General features: G+C 38.4%; 1 protein-coding gene across 1 annotated transcript in view; it reads left to right on the top strand.

Moving 5' to 3' along the window:
• The window catches only part of LOC145979714 (chitin deacetylase 1), a 72486-nt gene extending 63149 nt beyond the window's left edge, over positions 1–9337 (top strand). Inside the window, exon 6 of the mRNA XM_083112688.1 lies at positions 7697–9337. Coding sequence (XP_082968814.1) covers positions 7697–8525 — 829 coding nt within the window. The 3' untranslated portion in view covers positions 8526–9337. The remainder of the gene's footprint in view (positions 1–7696) is intronic.
• The last annotated feature ends 14545 nt before the right edge of the window (positions 9338–23882 follow it).

Genomic DNA, 23882 nt, shown 5'->3' with positions numbered 1-23882 from the left:
TATACTCTACAACTCTTGCCTCCTATTCTCCTCTTCTAATTTTCTTGCTCTCTCTTCCGCCTTCCTATCTCTCAACTCTGGCTAATCGTGAAGATGAGGAAGCTTTCTCATTTGTTGCCTTCTTTCTTCTTCTGTTTTCTCTACTTTTCGCTTTCTTTCTTCTTCTGCTTTCTCATCTTGCAGCTTTCTTTCTTCTGTTGCTTTCTCACCTTGTCGCTTTTTCTTCTTCTGCTTTCTCTTCTTTCCGCTTTCCTTCTTCTTCTGCTGCTTTCTCTTCTTGTCGCTTTCTTTCTTCTAATTTCTCTTCTTGTCGCTTTCTTTCTTCTGCTGCTTTCTCATTATTTCGCTTTCTTTCTTCTTCTTCTGCTTTCTATTCTTGTCGCTTTCTTTCTTCTTTTACTTTCTCTTCTCTTAATATGCTCCACAACTGTTGCAACCTATTCTTCTCAGCGATTTTTCTTGCTCTCTCTTCCGCCTTCCTAGCTTTCAACTCTGCAGCCTTTTCAATTTGACGTCTCTTTTCTTCTTCTGCTTTTTCATTTTTTCCTTTTCCTTTCTTCCATTTCGGACCAAACTGTCAGCCATGGAGGAAGTTCAATGGAAGGTTCATGATTCTCATGTTTGTTACCCTGACAGCCTTTGCACAGAACGGTATCCAAGCTTTCACCTTCCAAGGACTCTGCATCAAATTCACAAAGGAAATGTTTCCACTGGCTGCAGGGAACGAATTTAAAGGAACCCTTTTCTTTATTTTGATCGGAGCAACAATCAAAGTTCAACACTACTTGTTCTAGTCGGCAATGAATTGCGTTTAGACTTCATTGTTGCCATCTCGATGTTTCGTAATTTCAGAAGAACCACCGGATATTGTACTACTTCGAGCCCTACACGTTGCGGCGCCACTTGCAAGGTCCGCCCTGGAGCGTACTTGGTTGATGGGTCTATTGAGCCTCGGCTTCACAGTCAGTAACAGTGTTGAAACATGAAGGGAAATTTCCCTTTTGCAGGGAAATTTGGACCCAATTTTTAGCCAAAAGGGAAAAGGGAATTTTGACGAAAAATACCACAATTTCAGGGAAATTTATAGACATCTAACTCCACATTATTACAGTACATATTAATTTTCAATTTCATATCCACATTTTCTTTATCTTTTATTTTCTTTCTCTTCCTTCTTATTTCTGCTCCTTTGAATATATGTCATTATATTTATATATCTGTTACGTTTATTGTACATCACTTTTATGCATCCTCTGCTCGTATTAACGATGAAGCTGACATTTATGTGATTTTCTTTTCATACTAACATGACCAACAGAAATACTATTACTACTACTACTACCACCACTAATAATAATAATAATAATTACTGCTACTGCTACTACTATTACTATTTATTATTATTATTATTATTATTATTACATTATTTGTTTAAGTGAAGGGAAAAATTGGTCCAAAAAGATAAATTTTGTCCCTTAGAAAGGGAAATTGTGCCCTTGTATTGTGGCAACATTTCTCAGTAACACTTCCGGGGGGGCTTGAAACTCCTAGGCCCAGGGTTCGGGTAACCCGGCTGCTTCAGTTCTCGAAAGGTCCGTCGTAATTCTGGAACCAAGGTTCTCAATCTACTTATAGATCTTGACCAAGATTGTCAATCGACAATTCTTCTTCCCGCTGGGTTCCGTCGATATCCACTTAAGTATCCAACTTCCTTTTCTCTCCCAGCCTCTGACCAGAGAACTGAAGATTCTTCCGTGACCACGGAATAAGAAAAGGTGTACCTTGACCTGGGTTACAAACGTTGTCTACCAACAGTCTACCGGCCGATCCCAAATTCCGACTTATCTCAGGACAATCACAACTCTCTCAATTGCATCTGCTGACCAGGACCATAGAACCGAGAGAATATAAGCCTTCTGACCAGAAGAGCTAAGTAACTGTCCTAAGGTAATCCTAGAATGAACTAATTTCTAAGATCGAAGTGGATACAAAGACAGAAGTTCGGGAGTTTAAAGAAAAGACTGTTATACGACTTCAGCATTCATCAGGGGTTCGAGTACAAAGGCCACGAGTCACCGAGCTACGTTGCTTATATCTGATTCCTCGGTGCCGTGATGGATTTAAAAACTTTTATCTATACACAAATGTTACATCACAATAAAATACAAATTAATAAAGTATCAATGAGAAACATAATTAGTTACACGTATAAATTATCACTTTTACCCTTTTGTGATTAATAAATATACAATGGAATTTTAAACGTTATACACTGTATTTAATTTGACCATTCAGCTCCCCTCTTCTCCCCGCACCGGCGAAAAAAATTATACATCGTGAAAAATGTTCGGTAAAAAATATATACATGTTTTGTTTAGCGGGCATAACTTTCTTTTGTGTCCACGTAGCTAAATTCTGAAAATACTGTTTTGCAGCTAAAGAATCATGGATTATTATGATATACGTAGGTCCAATTACTGTCCACCAAGGGACACGTCAGATATCGAGTAGGAAAGACAGCCTAATCATTCGTTTCTCTCCCTGTGACAGCGTTTTCGTAAGATCGTGGCTGTCTGTCGTTTACACAATAACAGTAGCTTTGGGAATATTTTCAAATTCACCTAACATAACACATTTAAAACAAGTTGCATCAGTCTTGAAAGACAAGGATTTGTTCTAGTTTTTCTTTAATACGTAGCAACCTCAAAATATGCACTAATATGTATAAACGAAATTGAAACAAATCAAATTTCAATTCACTTAGAGAAAATGTACTTTTCAACTTATCGTAACAAACCAAATATGTGATGTCTATGAATAGATATTTTTCGAATTAAGACATACTTATTGGTATGACTTTCTTAAGCAAAATTATGTTGTAATTTAATAAAACTGAGGAATTATGAAAGCAATTTTGTGTGATTTTACAGACGTGTATTGAAGAAAATGGGAACACTGGTTATGCCTAATCATGTAGGATTACCGAACATACAGAGTGATTCAGAATTCTTATTACACACTTCTAGAAATGTGTAATAGGAATTCTCAATCACCCTGTATATTAATAATTTCTGTCAAAAATCATGTACCTCGTTATTTGGTTGAACTTTATATTAACGACGGAAGTAAATGTAAGTACGTATCTTCTGGGATATTTCAATAGATTTCTTCTGAGGAAATAATAATATTTCAAAATATATAGCCTACAAAAGATAATTTAACTCATAGCATTGCACAAAACTTGTAACGTAAAAGAAATCAGGACCAAAAATATATTGCTATTGACCATCAATGTATTCCAGCAGGAAACATTAAAGAAAATTTGTTCCTGCCCTCTGTACGTAACATATACGAGGTAAAATCCTATGGACCACAGCTACGAAATATCTATAGTAGTTTTGAATTACATTCCCAATCGTGTAGTGATAAATCAGTAATCAAGAGTTCCCTGATTCGATCACTGATTGAAGGCATGCTACACAGTGGTTCGAATCCCACTTTAAATTGTAGATCAACTCCCGATTGCCTATCTAAGCATAAAGTGGAGTTAAAACATTTTTTAAAAAAAAATATAGAAACATCATAGTTGACGATACTGCTTGCTGATAGTAACTTGCTTGTAGTTCCTGCGCAATTCATATCGAATACAACAACCGTGCTCGAGGATAGGACAACAAAAAGAGTACGCGTTGCTGTAAGGGAAGACTCCCAACTTACACTCTGTCCAGGGAAACTATGGAGCAAGCGTAAGAAAACAAGTCCTCTGCGCAAGTAGTGACTCGATATGGCTAGACCAATAAACGTGTGAGACGGGAAATGAATGCATGTCGGGGTAAACGTGGCTGTAGCTACCAGGTGTTTGCAGCAGCGCGGACTGCATTGCTCCGACCACTCGCTTTCTCCCCTTCCCTACCCATATGCGCTGCCTTTCTCCATAGATTCCCGATACAGACTGTAGAGGTCGCGTCACTGGAAAATAAAAACGATGACTCAAAATGCTATTAAATGTATTACGGCGGATTATATAAATAACCTTAGCAGGTTGGATGTGGCTCCCGAGCCATAGTTTGGACAGCCCTGATCTAGATTTATTTACAAGATCTTTGTGCACAATACTCTAGGAGGGGAGGTGCAACAATGAGCAGCGAAGGGGGCAAGTTTTGACACGCCTTCTCTACAATATCACTTATGTCTCTTTTGATTTGATTTGATTTGCTTTTTCTTACTTCGCCTTTTGTGCCACTTTTGGCTAATTTGTGAAGATGGGGATGAGTGATGATATGATGAAATTGATGAATGGACATTTACAAACATCCATGACCAGGCCAGGATTCGAACCCGGGACCCCTGGCGTCGTAGAGTGATGTGCTAACCACTCCGCCACAGGGGCTGGCACACTTACGTCTCTGACTGTACAGCCGTTTGTTTTCCTCTTGAGGATAAGCATCAAGTACAGCTGAAGGAGAACACCAAGTTTCACAGTGGGATGGGAGCAAAGAATGTGGATTATATAAAAGTTCCAATAAAAGCGCTTCTCCCCTGGGCGTTCTCCGACATCACACCAAAAGGTCTCAATTGGCGCCGCTCTCGGCAACGTGTCTTGGAAATTCCAGAGTGTGAAAGTTTAAATCTCTGACCTTGATTCTTGCTCCTTTTTTTTCCTTCCATCTCGTTTCCACTTGATTACCAACCGGTCTGGTTTCACTTTCAAAAATGTCCAACCCTGCCGCTTTGGCACATGTAACACCTGAGTGGCTGTAGCTCTGAATGTAAGTTATCATTTTCCTCAGGGGTACTTTCGACTTTTCCTGCAGTAGCACGGCGTGTGCAAAATCGAAGAAGAACACACCCTAACGATGCTTTCCTATTGGCGGTTGCCAAAGCGTTTTCCAAGCGTGTGTATTCAAATGAGTCCGGTGCTAACGGAAATATATTGTTTGAACCCTTTTGTGCCATCACCAATATATAGACAATTTAGAGTTAGGTTTTCTGCACGAATTGCTATCTACATTACTTTCTACTTCCTGGTTTCATCTATATTATTAATACACACTCACCGGCAAGTTTAGAAGCATTTAGAAAACAAAAGCAAGCCATTAGGTTTATAGCACAAATAAAGACTAGGAAATCGTGCAAAACGTTGTTTAAGAAATACAAAGTATTAACCCTCCCTTAACTGCACATATATGAAATGGCATTATATGCGAGAAAAAATATTGCGTTACGAAGTTCAATAGAACATACTATAACATCCGAAATAAACAGCATCTAAAGCCATACTTCACCAGGCTAACAGTTCAAGAAGGACCGAACAGATGGCAATTAAAATATTCAATAACCTACCAAATGACATTAAAACAGAAAATATGACAAGTTTCAAAGTAACCCTATAGCACTACAGCACAATATTGGGCCAAGGGTTACCTACCGACTGCTGGCCTCCCTCCCACGCGAGTCACCAAGGGGGTGTGGAGATCTGCAGCCAGGCTAGGGGGGCGGGTGGTCAGCCCGACCGACCCCCAACCGTTGTGACTTCGCGACCGGATTACGCTCACTCACTCGGAGCTCCCCAATTTCCTCACGATGGTGGGTTGCACCGGTCCTATACACAGGCAGAAAATTCCCGGAGACTGAACCCGGGATCGAACCTATGCCGTCCCGCAACCGCCGCCCAAAGCATGATTGATGCCTTAGACCGCACGGAGGAGGACTGACCAGTTTCAAAAACAAATTTAAGAAACTATTAGTTAATGAGGAATATTATACCGTTAGTGAATATCTAGATTGTAAATTATAGAAATTTTGTAATTATATTTTTTATCTGAACTGTACTGAACCCTCCAAATACCAATGTAGATGGTTTATATGAAGTAATAAAATTCAAAATCAAAATATTCAACCCGTTTTAAATTCGATTTTCTATGCATTGATAACGAATTGATGGCGTGAAATTTCTAAGTAAATAAAAACTTGTTGTATTTTATGTAGTTTTGGCCCATCTCGTGACTACTCATTTTTATATTTTCCACACAGTTTGTTTATATGTTACATCTGTTGGCACAGCTATGCAAAACGAAATTAAGATTACTTTGAGACATGTGCCAAGTTGTTATGTGTTTTTGACTGAACTTGTAAAATAAAAATTAATCACCTGACTCTCTTGAAAACTTGTTTCAAAGAGAATTGGTTTATTTTACTTTGCTTTTCTGCCACTTTCGGATAATTGCGAAGATGGGGATGTGTGATGATGATGCAATTGATGAATGGACACTCACACACACCAATGCACAGACCGGGATTTCAACCCAGGACCTCGAAAAGTATATTAAAAAAATCACGACCTGCCTTTTGTAAATACTTTCAAGGGAGGAGAAATATTGGGACACAGAGAAGAAAGAAACATAGAGAGATGGAGATGGACAGATTGAAAGATAAATAAAGAAAGAGGCAGAGAAAGAAACTAACAAACAAGGAAGGAAAGAATAGAAGAATGAAAGTGGTCAGGAAATAATTGCAGGAAATTTAAGTTTTCGTGAAGAGTCACATTCCAAAAAGTGTTGGCAAAACCAACTTCGCGTTTAGTGCTTAAGAAAACTAGCCACAAACATCTAGAGAATGTACTTGTAGGGAAGGGGGCTAATAATAAGAACGAAATCTAGTAATATCTTAAGAGAGAGTTCGGGCCTCCTCGAAGGCGCAGTGGTAGCGTCTTCGCCTTGTAATCAAGGGGTCCCGGGTTCGATACCCGGTGAAGGCACATAGTGGTTCGGATCTCACTTTAAACTGTAGGTCCAGTCCCGATTAGCCTTACTGTGCATAAAGTGGACTTAAAACCAGGCTCGTAGCCAGAATTGATCTCCAGGGGGGGCTCACTGGTTATCAGGGGGGCTTTGTAAATCAAGTTCACTTTTCAAAAGTTTAGCAGTGTTAAATGAAGGTAAATTTTATGTGTGGGGGGGAGGGGGTCATTAAGTTACATAAAGTTTAGAAATGTCACACAAATACTACATTTTTCTGTATCTTTTATAATATCACTGGAACTGTTAATTGGCTGCTACTGAAATCATCCATTACTACACACTCCATACTACGTTTGATGATACAGATATTTATATTACACAGGAAAAGATAGACAATATCCAATCATAGTGCCTACTGTACATTCCACTCCCCGGCCGAAACAATAAAACTCCCCTTCGTTCCCAAAACCTGGGAGCTGTTAACCTATGACGCAGATGCGCAGGGAATTTGCATAATGGCATCAAAGTCATAGATTTCTGTCTAAATGGGAGGTCGCAACAGGGGCAACGAAGGTACAGATAAAGAAGCTCCCTGTGAAGAAACACCAAATCCATCAATTAAGAGAGAGTTCATGAGTTTGGGCTTTTTGTTCCTTTTAAGCCCACTTTATGCACTGATAGGCTCATTGGGACTGGACCTACAGCTTAAAGTGGGATCAGAGCCACTGTCTAATATGGCTCCACCGGGTACAGAGATATTTTATATGTGTGTAATAAGGATTTCCAGTTTATATCCTAACTGCATCACGTTGATTGAGTACAACAACTTTAAAATAAATAGAACAGTTACAAGTAGTACTAGAAGTATTGGTTCTTTATCTAGGTTGTAATTAATATTTAATAAACCACATAGGTCAATTCAAATATTTATATTTTGTTCCATTTCTATTTTCCAGCCACAACGACGATGAACAGTTTTGGAGCAACGCTACTGTGGATGACTGGGCCAAGGAAATGGCCGGAATGAGAATAATCATAGAGAAGTTTGCCAACATCACCGACAACAGCGTCGTGGGAGTTCGAGCCCCGTACCTCAGGGTGGGAGGCAACAACCAGTTCACCATGATGGAAGAGCAGGCCTTCCTTTACGACTCCACCATCACGGCCCCCCTGTCCAACCCGCCGCTGTGGCCGTACACCATGTACTTCAGGATGCCTCACCGTTGCCACGGCAACCTGCAGAACTGCCCGACCAGGAGCCACGCCGTCTGGGAGATGGTGATGAACGAGCTGGACCGAAGGGAAGATCCCAACTTCGACGAGTACCTGCCCGGATGCGCGATGGTCGACTCCTGTTCGAACATCCTCACCGGAGACCAGTTCTACAACTTCCTGAACCACAATTTCGACCGCCACTTCGACCAGAACAGGGCCCCTCTTGGTCTGTACTTCCACGCGGCGTGGTTGAAGAACAACCCCGAGTTCCTGGACGCCTTCCTCTACTGGATGGACGAGGTGCTGGCGAACCACAACGACGTCTATTTCGTGACCATGACCCAAGTGATCCAGTGGATACAGAACCCGAGGACCATCTCCGAAGCCAAAAATTTCGAGCCCTGGAGGGAGAAGTGCGCCGTGGAGGGGATCCCCGCCTGTTGGGTGCCGCACTCGTGCAAGCTCACCAGCAAAGAACTTCCAGGTGAAACCGTCAACCTTCAAACCTGCGTACGCTGTCCCAACAACTACCCATGGCTCAACGATCCAACAGGTGATGGATTCTTCTAAGCCTAGAATTCACCACCGGAAAGCATCATTAATGTTCTCATCATCATCATCAACCCGCTATCCCGTCCCCAGTAACCGGTGCCCTTCTAAAAAAGAATCCACAGCGCATCAGGTACTTGCCAATGGGATATGTAAAACTTACTTCCTATCTTATGCTACAGGACTACCTGTTCAGGATTATCCACAAGCCTGCATGGGGATCATTACAAACGGGATCATCAGAAGAAATCATTGAATCCCTTGAATTAAAGGTGATCATCCAACTTATGCAAACGAATGACACGATTATAATATTAAGTCAGCTGACGCACGTAAACATGTGATGTAACAAAGGAACCACTTTTTCAATTTCTAAAAAAATCTTTACTACATCAAATTTTGTTTACAAAATACAACTGTTCCTTTTTAATGCTTTGTAAAGTATAATTAAAAATAAGCAATCACGAAACCTGTCTGCATTTCCATTTATTATGTTTTTTCAAAGTAACAGCTCAACTGAATGCCTGACACGTGGTTATGTGTGTGTATTGTCTCTTAATGTGTTCATGTATAGTGTTCTTTCCACATTTTGCTATGAATGTGACATATATTTGGCAACAATGTTGCCCGGGAGGCTGTTACTTTGAAAATGTTTGGCTTAAGCCTTTTTGAGGGGGTTTGTTATTTAACTGTGATGTTCAGAGGAAGATATGACTTATCTGTGTATATGAAAAGTACCTAACTGTACATGGTAGACATTATTGTATAAAAGAACATAGGAAATCGTGTTAGGAAAAAACATATTTTAAAAAATAAACTATGATAATTTCGAATTGATTTTTATTTGCTTTTTACATGATATGTTAAAATAATTAACATAATTGTTCCAACTAAACAAATTCTATATATTTTTAAAGTTTCTTTTTCAGGAGATTGTCGTCAACAATGACATAAAATCATAATTTTGCACTGAAATTTTAATGTAAATTTGGCGTCACTTAGCAACATTACCAGAACGCCAGACGTGATCTTTTTCACTCACCACAACGAAATGTTGACTCAAAGCACTATAGACTTGGTTTTATCCAGTGTTGCCAGATGTATACGATTTATTGTTTGATTTGGTGTTGTATGTCCACTGTATGCACAGTAAGGCTAATCGGGACTGGACCTACAGTTTAAAATGAGATCCGAACCACTATGTTCCTCCACCGGGTATCGAACCCGGGACTCCTTGATTACAAGGCGACGACGCTACTACTGGAAGATGTATACGAGTTGTTTCGGAATTCTAATTTTAGTGTAAATATGTGATTTGCTGCAATTTTGTGGACAAATTTCTGATTGAAGACAGTGAAAGACTATGAAAATAAAGAATGAGGAAGAACAGGAAGGATCACGTTTAATATTCACCCACATACCATAGAAAATTGCTTTTTTTCTTCCTTTTTTGGCGTTGTTTACTCCCATATAATCTTTGCCACGTGTATCAGAGGGTCATTCTATCTTCGATACCACAGTTTTACTTCAGATCTTAGAATGACGCCAACTTTCTTTTCATTATCTTCCTTAACTTTTGATTTTTGGTTTTTGAAAATTTGTACCTGTTCTGAAAGCAAAGGAAAGTATTTCAAATATAAATAAACAAAGATTTCGAATATAAAGGGAAAGAGGTGTGACTAACTATTTTCATGTCACTAACAAAGTCAGATTTGCTCTACTTTTGAAGCGTCCTGTAGTATCAGATTCATACGTAAACTTTTAAACTCCCTATAAATTATTTGGAAAACTACTACTTTGTTTGTTTGTTTTTACATAAACATGGGAAAATGATAAAGCTATAACCAGTGGCGGTTATTAGGGGGGACGAGGGGGGGAGAGTTGCATCCCAACTTTTTGCCACGTTTGCCCTCACACTATGCTAAACCTTTTGTACGTATCAAGGGAAAATAAACTGTCCTTGCCCCCCAGTTTTGGAACCCAATCGCCGCCACTGGGTATGTCAGAGCTAAGTCTGGGTTGTAGGTAATTTGTTACATCCTTTGGACGGAATGTTCTTGTATTTTTCTTAAATATTGTATGTTAGCGTCTTCTCAGTTCTTATATAAAAATGAGATGCAAAATAATTTAAAGATGCCAAATCTGGCGAATAGACAAGGTGTGCAAATATCGAGGAGATTCCATTCCATTTCCTCCGTGGTGTAAAACGGCGTCTTTCATGTGGATTTTACGGAAAACAAAAAGCATTCTGATAACAGACCTGTTATCTCGGATTTAGCCAAAGTAAATGTCAAGTAACGTTAAAAATAAAAGCTCACACAAGCACGACTTTGGAAAACATGAACAGGGAAACAGAGGGGATAGATTTTTTTTAGGGCAGTTATTTAGTAAACACCAAAATATCATACAAAATATGTATATTTGGGCCAAAAGGGCATTTATATGCAGTTCGTCTTCTTGGTAGAGATAGTGACCTCCTGGTGCCGTCACTGACAATCCCTCATGTGATAAATTGAGGCTCTTTCTGCGAAAAACTTTGGAGTTTTCTGAGTACGTAAGAAAGTTTCATTAAGTTAACGTGAAAAACTCTGTCTCTCTTTCGTTCCAAGTATTGGTTTGATGCATAAATTCCTAGCGTTTTTTCACCGTAGCCAAAGTATGTTTTATTTTATACTAATTTGAGATTAACAAGAGACATAAATTAATCAGTAATATATTTTCCTTCATTGTCTATGACTGTCTATCAACGATGGGACAGTTTTTTAATTCAACGCCTGAAGAAACAAGGTGATTCGTGGTTAAAAGCATCGTCAAGCCAAGTTTGAAGAGGATTTTCCTCACCAAAGAAGCTTCGGTGAAGATTGATTGATTGAGAGCTGAAAAGGTAGTCGAGGGCGCAAGATTGGAGGGAGGAGTAAAGAGGATGTGCAATAAATACCCAACCAATCTCCTTTAGCGGAGTGTGGGTGTGCATTATCATGTCGCAGCACTTGATGCTGTCTCCCTGGTCTACTCGCTGATTTGGTTGTTTTTCATTTAAAGAGTGCGGTATCCTGAACCTTAATGCATATGTCGCACGATGGTTGAATGATCACAGTTCATCACGTTTGCTAATTCTCGAGTCGACTGATGTGGATCCTCATGGATAAAAGCGCTTAAACTTACTTCATTAAAGCTCGATGGTCTTCCTGAAGGTGGTGGAGAAGCGCTTAAGTCAAAAATGCCCTCTAATGACAAAACCATTTCCTTGCCCTGCTTCCTCCGTTGGCATTCTCCCCGTACAAGGGACAAATATTTAGAGCCGCCCCCTGTGCCTTAGCTCCTATGTTAAACTCAGACAGAAGAATATGTCGGAAATGTTTTGTTATTTTTTCACTGGACACTTATTGTGCTTTAGCCCATAAATAACACCGTCTTTCTTCAAATCTGTAAAATTCAATACTTATTCACAAGCATAAAAAGCTACCACACCTTCATTTACTGATTTAATGAATTCTACGTCATTCTTCTCTAGTTGAACATATTTAGTGTGATACCAGTTAAAACAGTCCTTATACTGTATTTTTGAAAGTATGTCCTGCCTTGACACAGGCTTTGAACATGCAGAACACGTACTCATTTCAAGCAGTTCGTACGTTGCCTCCTATCGCGATGTATAAAGTAGTTGCACACGTTAAATCGCTATTCACTTGTAATCGTTTGTTTACATTTGGTACACTTACAAATGTTAGCAATATAGCATTATATATGTTCGTTAGTTTACTTTTTACTAGTTACAGCTTTAGTTTAGTACTTAGTTTTAGTCTCGTCATATTGTTTCAGGTTAAAAAACGTGCAAACCCATTAAATTCTCACATTATTCGGGAAGCACAAACAACGTAGGTCTTACTTCATTCTTCTTCTTCTTCTCTGTTTAAATAACTTAGCTCATTTAATCAGTGGCGACGATTAGGTTCCAAAACCGGGAAGGGGGGTGCAAGGTGCGAAAACGGGGAGGCAAAGACAGTATATTTCTCTTTGTAGATAAGGTTTAGCATAGTCCAGGGGCAAAAGTCGCGAAAAGTGGGGAAGCAACTGACCCCTCGCCTCCCCCTAATCGCCGCCAATGCATTTAATTAATTTTCATAACAACAATTTCCATCAATTTCAAAAACATATCACTATATATCATCGCTCTATTTTGCTCTTTTAGGCTTAGGAAAAGAAACGTCAAGAAAAGGGTGGTGCTTATGTCTAAAATAAGCCAATTATTAGCCCCGTTCGGCGGGCCAGACGACTTTGCACGTTCAGCGTTCGGCGGGCGGAAGTTGACGTCACGTCTTGCAAAGTGAAGGCGTCCCGGCATTCAGGGCTTACAGGCATCTTGCAGCCGGGGCAAGTTAAGGAAAAGTTGACTCGTTTGGTCTGCACAAGATCTTGCAAGATGGCGGCGTCCGTGGAGATATATGCAATTTGGGATAATGTTATTGCGGAGATGGCTATAGTTATACTTGGCGATGTCTGACAACATTCTTTGTATTCAAGATAAATAAATGATCTTTGAAAATGTTGAAATTTTGGTTTAAAGTTAGAGAAGTTCATTGTTTTATATGAAGACCACGTTCACTGAATATCTCGTCTGCTTCAAAGAACGAAGAGCATGACTTCGACACAAGACTTGAACAATACAATCTACTTTAATGAATGCTAAGTATATATCCATAATGAGACCTAACGTGGTAACATCTTTTTCTTTTTAGAACGAATATTTTGATTGAACCCGGAATATTATGAAGCTGAATATGAAAATGAACTCAAAATTGAGTTTAATTACTTAAATGCAATTAATGGTATGACTAGAGATGATATACCATATTTACCCCCTTTCCGAGAATAGTAGCTCCATTTTTCATTCTTTCCTAAATATATTTTTTCTCCATAATTTTCCCCTTTGCAGCTTGTATGCTAGTTCCTGCATTGACTAGTTTCATCCACAGACCGCGTGTGACTCTTTTTGTCGTCCGACGATTCAGCTAAGATGATCTTAAGCTGGAAGTTGTTAGTCACGTGTTTTCTCTCAGATACATCTTGTAGTTGTCTGGCTCGCCGAATGCGGCTATAAGCTTCGAGATAGGGTTGACTCACAAAAGACTGTAATGTACACACGCCTCGCTTAGTACTTGGGCAATTTCCTACTTTGTACGTACATCGTATTTGCAAAAGATACAATTCAACTTACGTTACTGGATTGAGCTGTAGCCATCATTTATATACTTTCCTGCTATCTATTTTTTCAGTCCTATTAATGAAGATGAAGGAGTTTCTGTACATAGAGTGAAAAATAAGTGTATCAACGTACAGTGTAAAAAAACGTATAGCTAAATTAGTTATCCCTGTACAAGCCTTCCTTACCCTTTACTAAATTTAATCCAGTTTTAAATAGCAAAGTCTAGAAGAAAGTTCTTAGTTCTTTATAATCAGAAAAAAATAATATGTGCTAAATATGACCAAAAATTATGAGTACTCACGTACAAATGTCTTCATATGTCCCAAGGAAACATCTGTATTTAATTAATTTTCATAACAAGAATTTCCATCGGGGTGTAAGGGGTGCTCCTTCCACGTAGTGCACCCAATAGTCAACCTCACTTCCACGTAGTACATCCTGGACTGCAGACTTACGAGGCTCTGGCGACTGGCCCTATGGCCAGTATAATTCTGTGTCGTCCTGTGTTTTGTCCTTATTTGTGCTGAGGGCCATTTTTAGCCTCAGCTTTTAACCAAGGTAAGGAAATTTTAATTTTCAGACATGCTTTTATTTTTGTTATGATAAGGGGCTGGACCCCGTATAGTGTGACGGGTGCAAAATAGCCTTAGTGCTGACGCACCCAATAAATTTTAATTCAAATTTTTAAAAAAAAATAAAAAAAGGATATCCATCAATTTCAAAAACATAATTATTATTAAAAATATACAAAAAAATATTGAACTGATATAAATAGCCTCATTATGAAAAGGCAACTGCCATCCTAAACCCCTCTAATCGCTTGTAGCCTGCCATCTATTGTTGTAAAACTAAAACTACTCAATATTGCACACTGCTGACTTCGGGAGCCTGCCTCTCTACACAATAAACACACAAATTTGAAAAATCTTCAATGTTAATTTCATAGCTTTTTATAGCTTCACATTTAAATATTTCAAAGTTCGAGGGGGGCCATGCTCCCCCGCCCCACTGGGCACGGTCCTGACGCCATGCTACGGAGATCGGTAAGGTGAGTGATGATATGATTGATGAAGGGACACTCACAAAAAACATCAACGGCAGGATTCGAATCTGAGACCTTTGACGTCGTAGTGCGTCGTACTAACCACTCTGACACAAAGGTTAGATTAGTTGTATACCTATATGTGTGTGTGCTGTTCTTCAAATAAATCCTAATTTCTTTAAAGCCTGTCGCTGCATTCTGCAATGCAAGTGGATTGCAAGAATCCTTGCAACTTTTTCCATGAGTATACTAATGATTTGCTTGTTAGCACAGGCTGTTAAGTGTAGCCCCTCTGACCTTATTTTATCTCAAGAGTTACGTCACTTGAAGCAGAACAAAATTGCTTTCCATTTCGCTGGGCTGATCGCACCAGGCTGAATTACTACGAGAGCACCAAAGCGAAAGAATAAGAGACGTAGAAAAAAGTTTCCTGGGTCTCAGGCAGCAACAGGGTGCCTGCGCTCAACGTGGGTTTTCTATCCCGACCCGGAAGCGAGTTTCAGTCGTGGATCGCGTGCTGGCAGGGCGTGGCGAATCGCAGCCTCTGCCACTTCTCGTTCGGCTCCTGGGCACTCGTGATCCGAATTATGCTCGCGCCTTCTCTGCTCCCGTGGCAGATCTTTCTTGCCGAAGGGGGAATGGATCTGGTTTGATCAATCCACGAAGGTTGCAACACCCAGGACGACTTTGAAATAAGGATTTGTTCCTTGAAACATCCTCAGCAGCCTAACCGATCTATGTGGAAGAAAGGAGCCCCCGCCCCACCAAATAACTATCTCTCTCGCCTTTGGTGTGAGTGGTCCTGGGTTCGATCCGCGTTGAGTAAAAGAAGTACACCAAGTTATAGAGACGCCATAAATACAAAATTAGTTTCTATATAAAATTTTCATCCAAGCATGGTGGATTCGTTTTGACCCAGAAAAGAACACCACAAAAAATAAAGTCTCTGTGTGTATTTTGTAAATACAAAATACCTACTGATTCTAGGAATACTGCGGGTCAGCAGTCATTTCAAAATAAGTTCTAAATGTAAAAAACATTGAGAAATTAATTCAGTCCATTTTTTTGTTGCCAAGAACCAAGAAAAGCCATCATCAGTTAAGAAGTCGCAGTTGTTTCCTAGGTAACTGCGAATGCTACATGGATACTGATCAGAACTCACTGGAACGAAATTCTCCACCGTCACCACTGGCGTGTGACCAGTCTGTTGTGCATTCCCTCAGCTCCTCCCCAAGAGGTGCTGTACCCAAACCAACAGCTACCTTAACCTATGGTCAGTGTGCGAATTAACGAGGGAGATGCCGGGAGTCCCCCAACCCCCAAGAAAAATTTTTATCCCCCTAGAAAGGTGTAATTGAAAACAATATAGTAGGCTATAAGATTTCCTAACTATGTAATAATTAGGGCTAGGATTTTTATGACCTACAAATCACCAAAATATGCAAAATAAAATATGCTCTTATGACCTAAAAATTTACAAAATATGCACTATAATTTGAAAAATATGCCCTTATAACTAGACTGTTTCAAAAATCAATATCTAACTTATGCTGAAATATTTTCATGTACATACTATTTTCAGTTCACTTTATGGGCCCTGAAGAGTTTAAATGCACAATGAATACCTTCTGTAAATTTTCAATTAAAATTGAAAAAGATTTTGCTACAGTCAAAAGAAGAACGAATCCACTTGGGAAATGACTGTATATTTCTTGAAAAGCGAAAATATGCTAAATATGACCGCAAATTCATCAAAATATGCTTTATCACGTAGAAATGGCCAAATATGACAAAATATTCCCTTAAAAAGCACCTTCATTCAATTAGTTTCTTCACAATATGAATTTCTATATATTTAAGGAACACATCACCCTTACCAAAAAAAATATGCAACTCATAAAAATCCTACCCCTAGTAATAACTATAGAAAGGATTTTAAGGTGCAAAATTATGGTCGGGAAGGGGTAAGAAAGGTTCTGAAAATGTTTTCAAAGGGGTGCAAGAAAAAGGTACTGATAATATACCATTATTCAAAGCTCTTCTTTTCTGCGCCTTCTGTATATAATGCGCGCGGACCGCATAGAGAACTGTGGTTCTGCCGAATAGGTTTTGCTGAACTTTGTATTTCTGTCATGGGTTTTGCTACATTACCTTGGGTACTATTTGGGCTACAATACCATTTTATAGCTCTTATTGTGCTCTAAAATAACGAGACTATAGGATTTTATGTAGCTGCTGAAGAAGAGTGAAAATCATATTTTTTTTCTCTCTCCAACATTTTAACAAATACATGAAAGTAAAGAAAGAAGAAAGGTGCTAAAGCATCAAAGAGGGGGTAAAAGGGGATATATACGTAGGTTAAGTCATAAGTAGGCTGCGGAACTTTATGTGCTAAAAATCTCACAAATTTTTATTTTTTTATGTGTCATAAATGTTGAAAATATGTGATAAAAATAGGTAAATATGTGACCAAAAAAAATTGGGTAACAAAAACAAAATATTATATGCATTTTAAACACCTGAAATGAAATCAGTTTCTAAATGCTTACCTCTTAGCAAGCTATTTATATTTTTTTGGAAGAGTTGCAGTGGATCACCATAGTTTCTTCCAAATTCTCCATTGTAAATCTGTGACGATTATCTCTAAAAAGCATCTTATATTGTGAGAAAGATCGCTCCACGTCACAAGAAACAATTCTTGCATATTTGATGCACGAAATGTCACTAAGGCTGGAATTTTCCAAAGCTTCCTCTTCCAAAACACGTGCAATTTGGCACAATGTTTGAAAACCTAGGTTTTTCCCAAAAATTTCTGTACATTTAGACATTAGCACTTGTGCATTAGATCCAGTGAGTTCTTTCAGTTTCGTTTCTACTATATGGACTTCATCCACGGAAGCTGCCAAAGTGTTCGAGGACGATTCAAGCTTTCGTATGGAATTGGAGAGAAAGGACAGGTTTGTTGAGATGTATACCAATTCGACTTTTAAGGAGAGATCCTTCAACAGTTCTTGCAGAATTTCTATAGAAGTCAATGAGCGATTGTATGTATTTAAAATGAAAAATCGCAAAATATGTATTTACATACCGAAAACTGGAAAATATGTGTTTTTATGTAAAATAAAATTTTCTTTGTTGACATATAAGGCTATGATCAGAATTTTGGCAAAAATGAGGGTTTCTATCTTATCGCAGAAAAAAACATTTATTTATCTAAAGTTCCGTTCCCTCGTCATAATTCATGGTAACTATTATTTTTCTCGCGAACAGGGGACAACACTAAAAATCTAAGATCTAAGTTTGAAAGTTTATGGAATGTACTTTCCAAAAAAGCCACCAGATGAAGTCTGGATGCAGGAGACCCTCGAATATTATTAAGGTCGAAAAATAAAAGTTTGCTAAATGATCTTTGTTCTACCGTCTTTCACAGAGGACTTACGTTTGATTTGTTGCCAGAAGAAAACATCAGAAGTGGTTGTTATATACACGGAGTTTTAGTAACAACACAATAAAGAAATATTCGTTCCAAATCAAAATTATGCCACACGCATAGCCCTTTCAATAATTATGTTCTCCTTGCCACACGAACAACAACAAAGTTTAAAGCTGTGACTCGGTGAAATAATTTTCGTGGCACCCGTTTGGTAGAAAAAATAAACTTTGACCACACGTGGAATCGAACCTAGGATTTCAGCTTACGAAGCTGGCGTTTTACCGACATGGTCACAAACCGCTGTGCGAAAAAACATGCTATTAGGGAGATTTCTCCTGAAGATTGCATTTTCACCTGTCCGGCTCCAAACTTTGAATGTCCTTCTCTCTAATTACATTAATTTGAAAGCAATACGCTTCATCGTATAGCGTCTCTAAGCTGTGCACACATTGCTCACAGACTATAAGTTAATGTTTTGTGTGGACCTCTTCTCTTCATCCACTACCTTGATGATCTTCCAGAATATCTTTCTGACTCTTGTAAAAACCTTCTTTTGTTCGCAGATGATTGCAAAATATACGGTAAAATATCAAATTGAAATGACATGGCACTTTTGCAAAATAACTTAGATTCCCTAATAAAGTGGTGTGAAATATGGAACCTGAAACTTAATCCTCAGAAATGTGCCACCATGACCTTCTCCTTAAAGAAAAATACATTTAACATTTCATAGAAAATAATTGCGTTCAAAGGGTTGCCGTACAGAAGGACTTAGGCGTCATATTTGATGAGAAACTCTCCTTTTCTGACCACATCTCTGCAGTCAGTAAGGGTTCCATGCGTATCCTGGGTCTCCTATATCGTTTTACTGAAATAAACAACCTGGCTGCTCTCGGCATTTTTACAAATCTTTCGTTTCACCTAAACTTGAATACTGTTCTCCAATCTGGTCTATGGCATGCCCCTCAAAATTAGATACACTAAATTCTGTTCTAAATTTCTTCCTGGCCATTGTTCGCCACCGAATTCCATCCACAAAACATTTACAAAAGTCCATCCTTCTGAAAATGCTAAATATCCATACCCCTCATGATAGACACATACTTGCAGACCATATTTTCCTCCATAAGATAACCAATGGGAGCATAAGAAGTGATCGCCTTCTTCAAGAAATTCACTTTCTAGTACCGTCCCGCACCACAAGGAGCACTCAACCTTTCACATATCAGAAACCAAGATTAAGCCTAATACAGCGTTCTCTCTTTTACAGACTACCCGGCCAATACAACACTCTACCAAACCAAGTTGATATTTTTGAAAACCAGTCACGTTTTAAAAAGCTACTGTGTAACAACATGTAATCCACTTTATCTCATATGTATGTATGCACAAACGTGAAGTATGAAGGAAAAAAATATGTATTTTAGTTTATGTTATTATTATTTATTGTTACTTCCATTGTTATTACATTCCAATGTAAAATGGCCAAAGCTGTATTTGGAATTCTCTGGTAAATAAATAAAATAAATAAATAAATATTAATGAAGACGATCGAAGACGTGCTTTCATGCAAGGTTAGTGTTTCCAACCCCTAATAATCTTCGTGCTCTAGCTTCTGTCAACATAGCTGATTCTGATATGTGGCGACGAATCTTATAAGTCATAGGCACATACATTATTATATTTTTTAAACTAACTATTTGACGAAGTAGAGTGACTTTTCAGAAAAATATGAAGACATTCATCCAACCTGTATTGATTTTGGGAGCTTTTTTTATCCTACTTTCGTGTTCAAATTAAAAGCTAGAAAAGGAGTTTGCATACGTAAGAGAAAGTAACGAAAGTGATCCTCAAGTCACATCATTCGGTCCGTGATAGATGTTCTTATTGCCTTGGATTGTTTATTTTCTCCAATCCGCATCTAGAACGTTAATTTGATTTTTTTTTGTTAGCTTCGCTTTTCTTCCACTTTTAGTTAATCGCGACGAAGAAGACCCAGGCTCAGGTCGGAATTCGAACCCGGGTCCTCTTGGTGGACGTCGACTTTGTTGTTACGTTAATCTAGGAAAAGAGGTAATGAAACCTCCATCCACTCCCCTCTGCTTTCAAATGAACATCAGCTTTTCGCAAGCGAAAGGATTGAGGCAGTTTTTTTTATTATTATTATTAGTTATGAGATACTGATTATCTCGAACATATTTTCTGAATATTTTCCCGCCATTCTCTTGTAAAATTGGACACTGCATTGCATTAATAATTAAATGCAAGGCTTTCCTGTAACCGTCGTTTCGTTTCACTCGGAAAGTCAGAAAATTCCCTGCATCCGGTGAAAAACTTTAGTGGTAAGCAACACTTCAGAGTGCTGCTTTCCCGATCCTTTACTTCGGCTGTACTGCCATACTCGATCGGCTCCGAAGCTGATCTTTAACTCAAACGAGTGTGCCAGTTCTTGTGAACAGAACGTACCATACACAAATTTGCATTCTCCAAAAAAAAACTACCTTCCTAAATGATATACGCAAATGTACAAATTCTTGGACTCATTAGTTGAAAAAATGACAGATTAACTCACTTTATGTATAGAAATTTGACAGATTTAACGTTTTGTGATGCACATTACATTCAAGTACTGTCAGTACTTCGTATGACCGACCACCTTTGGCTTTTTTCGAGATCATTTTAATCACTACTTGTGTACAATTTCGGTAAAACTATCAATGTCTGTAACTCGTTTATTCTGTAATTGTTGACATTCGTAGTTACCTATTCTGCATTGCGAAAGATTGTTTAACAAGGGATTTCGCTATTTTTAAGGAAATTAGTATCTATTATTGACATATCGAGTAATTATTGTTCGTTCTTTTCTCGCTTCCTGAACACGCAAAATGGCGGGCAAAATTTGACTAGCGTTGTGTTTCAAACGGCAAAGCAGTGTTTCAACCTTCTTAACAGAAAAATTCCCTCATAGCCCCGAAAACCATTCCCGCATAGCCCCAAAAACCATTCACGCATAGCCCCAAAAAACATTCTGGATCGTATAACCATTCACGATAGCCCCACGCACCATCACGGTAAGGTTAGGTTAGGTTGCTTTTGGGTGGGCAATATAGTGAAAAACTGTGAGTTTGGAAACACTTACCGGGGATTACGTCATCAGATGCTCGCAACATCCGGTTCAAGTACATGGATGGAAATACAAGCAACAGCTTTCGTGCATCGGACGGACATTATTATAGAAAAATACATGAAATACATTGAAAAATGCTAGAAAACACTTCTACGACCTTCCGAAATTACACAGAAACTCAATTCCGTAAGCACTTTCTCCTGTAAATTTGAAGAAATCCATTTTCCGGCTATGATATTTTTACCACAATTTCTTTATGACTCTTATTTGTAAACTTCACACCACGTGGTTTATGAAATTACATGTTTCTTCGGGAGATACAAATAAAGAACACCTTTACAACTACCAGAATTAATATTTTTCATTTGTTATATTATAACCAAACAAATAGCATAAATAACACGGTAAACAATGTACGTATTGTTCCAGGCATTTTTGCAAATGTGCAAGAAATCGTTCTGCCATCTATTTTTTGGACCCAGTAAAAAAAAAGGATTGTTGATACGCGGGTGCCCACAGGGGGGAATCATGACGCGCCTGCGTAATGGGAATTTGGGGGGGGGATTTCATAGTTTACCTACCAATTCTACATATCTTCACACAAAAATGGGGAGATCGTTTGATTGACTTATTATTGAATTTTAGTTATGGTTATTAGATGTTCAACATCTACTTCCACTTTAACAACTTCCACAATAAAACTATTTCCTACAGCAAACATGAAAGTGTGCCGTACTTTTTCTTTCTTTAGTCTTTTAACTTCAACTACAATGGAAGGTTTCGAATGTCATGCGCCTTTCGGTTGTTGACATCTCGGCCAGTGGTAAACAATGTCTGGTGTTTTCTTTCAGTTTTGGTGTTGGATGATTTCAGGCACGATTAGTTTCACTGGATAATTGTAAAATACTGTCAGTTTTCGTTGTCTAAAGCTTACATATTTCGAAAATTTATTTTTTTAAAAAATGAAATCAAATTATACAAGTTCCAACAAAATTCAATAACTGCGTGTTTATCCAAACTATATTCGTATTGGGGGCGGGATATGATGAATAATTCTTTTCGGGGGGATTTTGATGAACGACTTTGGGGGGATGCGTCCACAGCCTTGGGGGGAATGGGCACCGCTGGTGGGAAACAAGATAATATCGAAACAGACAGTTTATTCCTATAAAAAGTTATTACAAATATATCGTGTTACAACACTTTTAAAACAAGGAAATGTGCTTCTTTTTTACAATGAGTCCAATAATATGACCAATACTGTTGTGTGGACATCGTTATCTGAAAAGCTCCAGTATCGAATTTCTAGAGCATTGTGCCAAGAAATAGTTTGTTTAAACATTGGCAATGACCTTTTGTTTTTTTCTCTGTCTTGGTCAATGAACTATTTTCACTTTTCGTTTCAACATTGCTTAGACAATGTGGAGTGGAAATTACTATCACCACGAAGCTTTTGTGCAATCCGGTTTTGAAAAATAAGTTTCGGCTTTAAATAGAGCAAAGGAAGTGCAACACAGGTGTCTCCTATTAACGGGTCCAAACAAGTCGAACAAAAACAGTTTTCCCCATCGCATCGTCCACGGAGAAAAATGTTTACGAAGCAGGGGAATGTTTGCGATCCTGAATTGGAAAGGAAAACTTACGTCAGGTGTATACTTGCCGAGACAAAAATGTTAAATATCTCCACATCTAAGCGAGCAAGAAAATCCAGCAGACAAACATGGCTTTATAACGTAAACAAGTACCAGGAATGACATTTTCATTTCAAAAGTGTGATTTTCATTTTACCTTCAGTGAATTCTTGTAGCTGAGGTTAAGTTTGCTACAAGAGTTTTCCTTGAAACCATTTGGATACTTTGTTTTGAAGTTTTTCACGCACTACACACACACAGACACACACTAACCGTTCCTGCAAGCTCTGTGGCGAGCATATTAAATGGTTGGCTTTCGATTTCGCCACAATAGTTCCCCAGTTCAAGTCCCGCTTGGGCATAGCGGTTCTATATGAATGTCCCTTCATCAATACCATCTAATCATCACTCATCCTCAAAGTCCGTCCAGTTGCACAAAAATAGTATTTTTTACTGAAATCATCATTATTCAAATTACATTTCTATTCAATCATTACATATGAACTTTCAAAAACCGTTCTTCAATTTTCGTCTTCCTGCGAAAGAATTTAGGACGGAAGTCCCGAATTTTCCCGTCCAATGAACTTTTGGTATCAAATTTATTACAATATTACTATTTGTTAACCAACAATATCACTTAAATTATTGTGTAATAATTCCTTATAACTAGGACTAGGATTTTCATGACTTAGCATTTGTTTTTTTGTTAAGGGTGATGTGTTCCCCAAATATATAGAAATTCATATAATGAAGAAACTAATTGAATTAAGGTGCTTTATAAGATAATATTTTGGCATATTTGGCCATTTCTGCTTGTTAGAGCATATTTTGATTGATTTTCGGTCATATTCAACATATTTGCGCTGTTTCAAGAAATATACAGTCATTTTCGAAGTGGATTCGTTCTTACTCCCATGTTTACTCGAGGGCTTTTTTTTA

This window comes from Lepisma saccharinum, chromosome 26, assembly GCF_977018435.1.
Source record: "Lepisma saccharinum chromosome 26, izLepSacc3.1, whole genome shotgun sequence".
Lineage (NCBI taxonomy): Eukaryota > Metazoa > Arthropoda > Insecta > Zygentoma > Lepismatidae > Lepisma > Lepisma saccharinum.
The sequence above is the reverse complement of the archived record's forward strand: the minus strand, read 5'-3'. Positions and strand labels throughout refer to the sequence as shown.